This window comes from Coptis chinensis, chromosome 2 (genome assembly GCF_015680905.1).
Source record: "Coptis chinensis isolate HL-2020 chromosome 2, ASM1568090v1, whole genome shotgun sequence".
Classification (NCBI taxonomy): domain Eukaryota; kingdom Viridiplantae; phylum Streptophyta; class Magnoliopsida; order Ranunculales; family Ranunculaceae; genus Coptis; species Coptis chinensis.
Genome location: NC_141457.1, coordinates 111,255,452 through 111,265,133, shown reverse-complemented (window position 1 = coordinate 111,265,133; position 9,682 = coordinate 111,255,452). Strand labels below are relative to the sequence as shown.

The window sequence follows — 9,682 nt, the reverse complement described above, 5'->3', positions numbered from 1 at the left end:
ATTACGGCCTATGATATAGCCCACACACGTGTCCAAGGAACTGTCTTTTCTTGACTTCCGAATACCGCGGCGACACGATTCCTTTCCAACTGCTATGATTAAATCGCGTGCGGAACACATAAAAAATTTCTTTCCCGCCGGTTTCCAACTTCAGGGCATCCCAAACAGAACGATCTCCATAGCTCGCTCATGCTTCACCCAAGTGTTGCGTCTTCTCTCAGCAGATCGCCTGCATGAACCCAGCCATTCTACTGAGAGGGGGCTGTGTAGGGGAGCAATATCCCCACTAAGGAACATTGCGGGCGGCCTGGCGACCTCAACGCGCTCGACCTCCAAGACCGATCCAGGAGCAACTCCTTACAAGTAGGTGTGTTTTGCGGGCGAAGCCTGGCGACCTCAACGCATCGACCTCCAAGACCGATCTTGGCGACTCCTTACAAGTAGGTGGTACGAACGAAGATACTTCAGTACGAACACTTGGCCAGAGACGGAACGCGCCCCACCAGATGTAATCATTGCCAAAATCTTATTTGCATTTCCCACCACCGGGAAATAGGGACTACCGCGCCAACTCCCAATCAGAGTATGACTCACACCAAAACCACTCCAGCACTCATTCACGATCTCTACCCTACATTTGTACACAAAGGGTACACGTGTCTGAAGGATCTCCACCCCCAGAATCCTATAAATACCATCTACTGGAACTACGTCGGACCTGATTCTTCTCTCCCCAACAAAAGGAAGAACAAGAGAAGATCGTGGCGGTTAAACTCCAAAACCCTCGGTCCCATCCAAAGTCCAAACCCATCTCGACCTCTTCTACTATAATCAGGAGAAAACTAAAACGCTCCTTTACACTATGCATGAATAGGGTAAAGATATGGTTTGAATCTGACTCACAAGCAGCAATTAAGTTTTTATAGGGAATGGATCCATGCCTTGGCTGCTGGAAACAAGACGTTCGCCATTTGACAATATTGACGACTCTTATTTCAGAGAACAAATCAGTCAGATATCCTCCTATTTGTTATATATATGATCTTTAATTATGGGTTGTAAACAGTTTGAAAGGACCTCCTTAGCGTAGTTCTTTTAAATCTGCATCTGAGGAACTCCATGATCTTTGTGTATGATAACTGCACACTTTAGCGTCCTGCATCTAAACAAACTTGCCTAGGAAAATGTTGGTGCAGGACTGCAAGTATCGATGTTTTCACTGGAAGAGCAAGGACTACCTTAAAAGCAGATTGTACGGAGTCGTTAGCATGACTCAAACATTCCAGTAAAGGATATCAGGATATGCATCATGGAGGAGTGGTAGCATATAGATCCAATTCCACTGGTGAACATAATAATCTTCCATCAAATGTTTGCTCATGAATGAAGTGCACTGGGTTTCAAAAAGTGAACAAAATCAAACAGTAGGAAATGTATCCTGATAATCTGATATGAACTTTAATTTTCTCAGGTTCTCAGGTGTTAAGATCTTATGATATTTGATTGCAGCTGCATATCTCGTTAAAGATAACATAGAAAGCAATGGTAAATGCCTACTCGGAGATAATTTACAACAAATTGGGTACATTTTGGAGAAATGATGATTTTAGACAATGGAGGGGTTCTAGGGACATATCTTATAAAAACGCGTAAACAAACTCAAAATCATTTGGACATTTATAAGTTTTAGATTAGGCTAATTTTTTTTGTAGATATGATCCCATAACTATTCTAAACATTGTCACAAATAATCAAAACAATAAAAAATTTCTAAACTTGTCAAACTTTTTAATTTGTTGACTACATTTGATTGGATTACAAGTTTCGGATTTGGATAATTTGTGAGAATGTTTAAAGTAGTTGAAAGATCTTATGTGCAAAAAATTAGCCAAATCTAAAATTTATAAAATTCGTAACAATCATATGAGTTTGTTTACGAGTTTTTGTAATATGTCCCTAGAACTCCTGTTGGCAAAAGCCAAAAATAATTTGAATCTGTGTGCTATAGTGTAGTTCCCCAAACAAAAGAAATATTATAAGTTTGCCATAAAAACCCAAGCCCAATAACCAACTGGTCTCGCCATGTTTAAAACCCCGAGTCGTTTGAATGTACACTCAAACAATTTCGCCATATCGTTTGAGTATACACGCAAACGGTCTCGCCATGTCGTTTCAGTGTACACTCAAGCGGTCTGCGCATGTCATTTGAAACAAAACTCTCGAGTTTTTAACTAGACGATATGGCGGAGTCGTTTGGATAGTCTTCAAGACAACATGGCTAGATCGTTTAGGGACTCTCTTGGACACAGGGTCGTTCAGGCAGTCTCCAAGACGACATGGCTAGGTCATTTGGAGACTCTCTTGGACGACATAGCTAGTCGTTTGGGACTTTAGTGGGCGACAAAGCTAAAATTAATTTGAATATGTGCTACCGCGTAGTTGGCCATGCTATAAAGGCTTAAATAGTGCCTAGTGACGGATCAGCCTTTAAAATATCACCTGTACATTCGCTTGTCCCTTCCCAAGTGACCATTAAAGACATTGAAAATCCGAAGAGAAAACTCCAATAGTCCCAAGAATATTTGAAAGAATCAACTGCTATACACTCCAATGTGGTACTAGCCACTTCAAATACAGAACATTCTGAGAGAACCGCGCCTGAAAGAAATAACTAGAGTCTACTGCCGTTTTGTTAGTTGCATTCTTGCACCGTTTTGTTTTTCACCTGATGTTTCCTTTTATGCACATAACATACCGAATGGCACAAGAAGAATTTTCATCAAGAAACTTTACACTGTACTCCAGCAATTCTAATACAAATGATATTCTTTATGGCCTTCTTTAGAGATTATAAAATATTTCGGAACAGTTGATACCAAGCTCAATTACTCACAATGCCGATAACCAGAAAACTAATAAGCAGTCCAAGCAAATATTTGAAAGAAATTATACATAACCAACACCCCAGAATGGATGTTTTCTACCCACGATATAACATGAAAAAATGGTTCACCAATGACATTGCTATCACCAGCAACCGCATGGGTCTCTCTGTCAGTTTCCAAGTAGTTCAGCTAATAACGAACCCCATGTGAACACTGTCTACCACATGTTGTAGAAGGAAGGGCCGTGTTAAATAAACAGAAAAAATATATGTCAGGCCTGTTGAGATGTTATGGGCTTATGGCAACATGACATGATTTTCGCGAAAAATGGTTCAATGTAAATAGTCCGGATCATCCTGGGGACAAAATTATGTGCATGCTGGACAGCAACAGGCTATATGAACTTTAGAGGCACTTCACCTGAAAGGGCTATCCTTATTAAGTATTTCACATGTAACATAACATAACAAACAGAAAGTGGGGGAGATAGATCAAACCTGAAGCACACTAACACAAAGATAGTCTAGGACTTAAGACATTGAAGGCAACCCATGCTTTTCACTTGAAGTTCTCTTTGACTTGTGTTTTGATCTCTTTTCTCGTTTCTTACTACTGTCAATTAGAGCAGAAACAAAATGCTATGAGCAAGATAAGAATTAGGTGATTCTTCCTATAATATAAAGAAATATAAAACAGTAGCGGGGGAGAGGGGGAGATGTGTTTAGAAATTACTCGGTCCTGCAAGCTTGGATCCAAACAGTACTTCAGTTTCCTATCTATGGGCTTCATATCATCACTTTCGAAGGGATGCTAAATCTCATCAGCTGTTCAACAAGAGATGACCAGTGAGAACAAATTTCATAAGCTGCAAGGGGTGAAGTAAAGTCGGTGTTTGTCTTGATTTCAACAGTATTTGAAACTATTAGATTGCAATAAGAACAACGTCGGGCAAGTCCAAAACAATCGGTGCCTGAGTCGAGTTCAAGTGCCAAGTTACTTAAACAGTGTAAGAATAGTCTTCAAGCTGCTACCGGGTCGAGCTTCAGTATGTTCAGGAACGACTCGTTTTCTAACAAGCCTTAAAATTTGTTTCAGGCTCAGCTCATATTCCACCATGGGAGACAGTGAGCTAAAACAAGACAAGCCCACCAAAAATACAACCTTGCAAATCCACCAAAAATAGTAGTCTTCATTTTACTGTTGGAAAGGATGGTCATATTAAATTGGTTAATCGTTTCCCCTTCACTACTGAGATCAATAAGGCAAGTAGATGTTAAATTCATTCCTTGACATAAGGTCAGTCCTCAATTTACACTATCCTAGTATTCTCCCTTTCCTTACAGCTAAATTAATACGACCAAGAAGGCACATGTAAAAATAAGACCACCGATAGAGCCAACAGAGCAACGTAGAGATCGCACCAGTCCCTTATTCTGGAATTCCAGATTAACTAGCATCACTGAAACATGTAAGAGCAAATATTGACTATCTTGGAGTAATCCCAAGACAGATGGCATTGGCTTCAAAAATGAAATACGGGAAATAGTACCAGAGAGTTTATCAAGTCCAAAGATTCAATTAGCTCTGAACTGGTGTGCATAGACTGTTGACGAGAGATGATGCTACCCAAGTATCTGCAAATACATGAGGCTGAATCATCAGCTAAAACAAATTACACACCTTGAACAAAAGGAAATATTAAGGATACTTATAAAACAGTTAGAACCTCTCAAAATCAAGAACCCTGTGTACCTCATTTGACCTGCGCAAAGCAGCCAATGCCAACTGTACACATAAAGACACATAGCAATAACAAAGGGGGCATTAAAAATTAGTCAATCTGCTTGTAATGAGAATTAAACAAGTCCATAGTTACCATTGGCTTATTTTAATAGTATAGCTTTTTCAGCATGACACAAATAGATATGAGAAAGAATTCTATCCAAAATCAATTTTCTTAATGGCCAATTGGCCACAACGTAGTTTCTCAAATATGATTCAAAGACTCATTGCTAGGTTCACAAAAAGCTTAAAATGAACGTAGTTGTATATAACATTAGCCTGTTCCTCTCTTCAACTTTAAATAAATATATAACCTTTCCCCACTAACTGGAGCAGTTTCTAAGAAAATTGTTCTCACATAGATAACAACAAAGATACCAATCAGCCTCCTCCATATAATTTGACTTATACAGTATAATGGTTTTCTAGTTTACTACAAATCTACTAAAATCAAACACATAAAACAAGCTACAGGATAAAGATTACCTGCCCAGGTGGGAACAGAAGTGGTGCATCAGTGAGCATGATTCTGTCAACTTCCTTTTTTGCAGTTTCTTGCAAATCCTGCATCAAGAGGAATGCAGAAGTTGGAAAATGATTCCTAATAACGCGAAACATAAAGAGGATCATGAATCCCCCAAGATCTATATGCATGAACCAAAACTCCTCCAACTATATAAACAATAACTAGAGGCAGTTCATTTGCTGTTAAATTTAAGGAAAAAAAAAAAAAAAAAAAAAAGACATATTTAAAAGCTTTGAAAGATACACCAGAGTAAGGAGCCATAATCATGTGTAGTAACAGGTAAGCCCAAAGGCAGTCTATTTGCTCGAAACAAATAATGTTCTGTAAATCACAGTTAGCAAGGAACAAAGGCAATACAGGATTTACAAAAGGAGATATATTCTGTATATTATGAATGACAGCCACATACTGTTTAACTTCCATATTTCAAAGAAAGGATAAATTTTTGAGATTTGTCAGCTTCACTATGTTGAGGTCTTGAACCATAAAACCTATGGAGGCAAAAAGGTACAATGAAAGAACTCAAGTAAAGACCAACTGCTTCACGTGTAATACTGTAATCATATCTTGGTACAAATTTGGTAATAACATGTATAATAACATTATATAGTCTGTAAATTTAAAGCTAGTAAAAGGTCAACAAAGCATTGTATAACCCATATGTATCGTCATACTATATGATAAGCAATACCATTTTTATCAGACCTCCAACTAAGTCAACACATCCATGATTTAGTGAACCTTGCAATGTTAAGTAATAAAAACTTAAAAGTCAAATTTTTATATTAAATTAAGAATGAAGACTGAAGAGCACAAATAGTCATGAAATTTAAATAGACCAACTGCAGGATAATCAGGCTTGGGCTACAAGTTTCTTTGGAAAAGTTGGTTAGTCTGGACTGAGATTTATGACCCTCAACACGAATTGAGTAGAGCTACACAAGCTTCAAATTATAATATCAGTTACGTTCATATATATATTTTTTTCTTTTTGGGTCATGTTGTAGGCAAGGAAAAATCAGTCTCCCTTTGCTCAGTCCGCTACCTTCCACCATTCAAGATTTATATGTTGGAAACGATGCAAAGGCCAGATCATTTAGAGAACACACTCGAGGATATAATTTAGCTAATGCGTTCACTAGTCTTAGTTCCAAAGCAGATGATAGATTTTTCAGTGGGAGTAGAAAGGCATTACTGAATGTTTCTATTGATCTGTCTGCGGTTTTCTAGACAAAATGTATGTAGGATTTAATGAAGCAACAGATCGACTCCAGAAACTGGTCATAGATTCCCCCACTTCGCTCTCTGTCAACACCTTAATTTTGAAGACACAGCCCCACTTTGTATTTCAATTTAGATTAAAGAATAAGAATAAAAAATTATAGTAATAAGTACTAGCATAAACCAAATCAGCATTTCATAACAATTTTAAAATATTATTGTAGAAAAGTAGAATGCTTGCCTTCAACATTTGCAGCTGGTCATTTTTTGCTTGACAAAAATCCTGGAAAATCAACATCATTTCTTAGCAATAAATAATTCCAAGCCCTCTACTCTTTGACATAAGTATTATGAATATATAAAGATAAAACATAAATTTGTCCGGACTCACCTCAATATCATCAATAAAACCTTCAATCGACCGATATGGTGCATAAACAATTAGATCAAATCCTAGGCCCTACAAAAGGTTGTTTCAATATATGTGGTCTAAACGAATGAATTTATACAAAGAAGCAACAGTAGCTTGAAATTTAAATCCATGCCTGAAGAACTATCATCTCGTTGTTGAGAATCATTTGATGATCCTGGTTTATCCCTTTACCAAGCTCCTCGGCCGATACATGATTTTCTTCTATCTTACATGATGTGTATATGCAAGTCAACCTGCATAGACAAAAGTGTGACGAAGATAGTGAAGATCTAAGCTATCCATTCAATCATATAATTATAAAGTTTAAGGCATAAATCACTCTTCATTGGACTAGACACGTTAAAACCAAGTAATTGTCATGCAAGAACATTCAACTGATGAGAACAATACCTCAGTCTTAAAAATAATACGTTAGAGCATCTCTAGGTGGTAGTATCACCTCCAAATTTCTCCAAATTTGCTTCCAAAACTCGGAATTTCGCGGAAATCCAACTCTAGGTGGAAGCAAATCCGTTAGTATCACCTGTTTAGCCGCATTCGTGGATGCAAATTTGGGATTTCCTAATGTCGCCCAAACTTTTTTTTTTACTTTGACCAACACACCGCGCCATTACTAATGTCGCTACCAATGTCAATGTCATGGGTTATTTTTTTTTTACTTTTTCAATTTGGTAGCGGCGATGGGAATGTCACGTGGGTTTTTTTTTTTTCAACTTTTTTTCAACTTGGGACGACGATGGGTAATGTCGCATCGACAAGATATCAATATTGCGTGGTAGACCCTACTTCAAATATGCGATATATTTATACCATCTAGAGTTGGTCAAAATTTGAGGATACTTTCTTCAAATTTCGCCTCAAACATGCAGTGATACTACCACCACCTAGAGATGCTCTTAGTTGCTATGCAACCTCTCATATGGCTGTATTTGGTTTGAGGAATCTTAATTCCCATAAAATAGAGAGTCGCGGTGAAGAATAGTGAAAAAAGAAGAAGAAGAAGAGTGGAGGACCGAGGAAGGGAAGTTACCCCATCTACTCCATACATTTAAGGAAAGTGACCACCAAATCACCAATTTGCCATAAATCAAGTTGTTTTCCCTAATTCCAATACCCTTAGAAGGAAATACCTTGAATTATGTAGTTCTCGCTGATTATCTACCCACAATTTCCATCTTTGTTTTTTCTAATTTAGCTCTTTGTTCACTCCCTATTTACATAACTACCCATGACTTTCCATGAATATGGATTCCTTGAACCAAATACAGCCTATATGCCTCCCTCGTGAACCACCCCGAATCTCCCGAAAGGGATTTATAAGTCTGTAGAAGAGAAATTGGAATGCCAATACAGCCCGTGCGCCCTACTGAGAATGCTTAACAATCCTAACAGTTGAATTCTAGTATCAAATGATGGTCTTATTTTCCTCATTTGTCATTCAGAGCTGTTATGACTATGATAAGTTCATTCATTTAGACAACAGAATTCTAAGAAAAATATGCAAACTAATGAAAAACATATCTCACATTATGTTTTTCGGATGATGCTCCATTACAGACCATTGCAGATAAAATCGTTTAAAATATATGATGGCTGTTCCCTGCAAAGGATGAATAATTTGAAATTTTAAGAAACAATATTGTTACAACCACATAACTATAGCCTTGTTGCAACAGACTAAAATAAGTATACCTGAATTTTGTTTGGAAATCCAAAGGCTCGGCATACTTCTTGAATTTTTTGTTCATAGAAGACCCGCATAAGTTGTTCGTCTTCAATACTAAGTGGCTTTGAACGCTTTTCAGCTAAGATGCAAACAAAATAACTTAACAAGCTATGAAGGACATATTTATAAAATAACGGATTCAAACTTGAACGAGAGTAACACGACGTGCATACATTTATTTGGGTCAATCTTCGTTTCGGGGTAAGTCAACGTCCCATCAGCATTCACTTCTATCCGTGTTGACCCATACTACAAAAAATGAATTTTCAAACGTATAATCTTCAAAAAATGATAATCCGTGACCCATATATTGGTTAAAAAGTTTCTCCATCAGTATTGGCATTCATACAAAAAATTGGATATACCTGTAAGAGTGCTTGCATAGCTCTCTGGTTAGAAACGTGATATTTTTCCATCTACACATTTAACAACAACAAAAGAAAAGATTAATTCATTATTACGATAAATAACTATTTCAGTTTAAATAATAGTAATAATTATTACCAGCTCTTCTGGAGTGAAAATCCACTTAGCTCGATGAGTTGATGTTTGAAAATCAGCCATGGTAAAATTCTACGCTACAGAAATAGAGTGAGAGAAGAATTAGAGTGGTTTTTGTGCTAGTCAGAGTTGGGCTTTTTTTTTTACGGGTTTAAGGTTCGGGTTTTAGTGATGCCTGCGGCCTGCCTGCCTGACGCCTGTTGTTTCAGACGGGCACCTACGTGATTTTCTTACTTATTTATGGGTCGGTATATATATGGAAAATAGTCAATCGGTCAAGAAGTGATTATTTTACTAGTATACTGCATTGTAGTGGGGGCGTGAGCGTAGTATATAATTTATTTGGCTCTCCTTTTTAATATAATATATAATATATAATATTTATTTATTTATTTCCATGACTTAGCTTCAAGGGCAGAGAGAGGAGCAGTTTGACCGGACGAGGCGTTAGATCTCCGCAGCTCCAACATCGAGGAAGTCCTACGGTAAAGTCATCAATCGCACCCTGACCGAGTTTCCAGACACATCGCACTGGAGCTCGGGTTGAGGCTGCCACTTGGCCTAAGACGGATCAAAGAAGAGTGGGGAACCTCTTGCGGGTGTTTGGA

General features: G+C 37.7%; 1 protein-coding gene across 6 annotated transcripts; it reads right to left on the bottom strand.

The window, feature by feature from the left end:
- Positions 1 to 2,869: 2,869 nt before the first annotated feature.
- On the bottom strand, positions 2,870 to 9,301 carry CYCH;1 (cyclin H;1). Of its 6 annotated transcripts, none has more exons than XR_015212743.1 (14): positions 9,078 to 9,301; positions 8,939 to 8,989; positions 8,747 to 8,822; positions 8,540 to 8,652; positions 8,374 to 8,447; positions 6,960 to 7,080; positions 6,806 to 6,874; positions 6,656 to 6,697; positions 5,154 to 5,231; positions 4,612 to 4,670; positions 4,435 to 4,519; positions 3,618 to 3,709; positions 3,383 to 3,497; positions 2,870 to 3,305 (listed from the first exon to the last, which is right to left on the bottom strand). XR_015212743.1 is itself a non-coding variant. In XM_086592169.1 (12 exons), exons 1-12 carry the CDS (start codon positions 9,135 to 9,137, stop codon positions 4,342 to 4,344), a joined length of 831 nt encoding a protein of 276 aa, XP_086448295.1. In that variant the 5' UTR covers positions 9,138 to 9,297; the 3' UTR covers positions 4,078 to 4,341. The 6 variants fall into 6 exon arrangements, 4 of the variants coding, with proteins under 4 accessions (XP_086448295.1, XP_086448297.1, XP_086448294.1 ...); XR_015212744.1 differs by having other exon boundaries at positions 4,638 to 4,670; positions 9,078 to 9,283; XM_086592169.1 differs by lacking the exons at positions 2,870 to 3,305; positions 3,383 to 3,497; positions 3,618 to 3,709 and adding an exon at positions 4,078 to 4,344 and having other exon boundaries at positions 9,078 to 9,297.
- Positions 9,302 to 9,682: the final 381 nt, after the last annotated feature.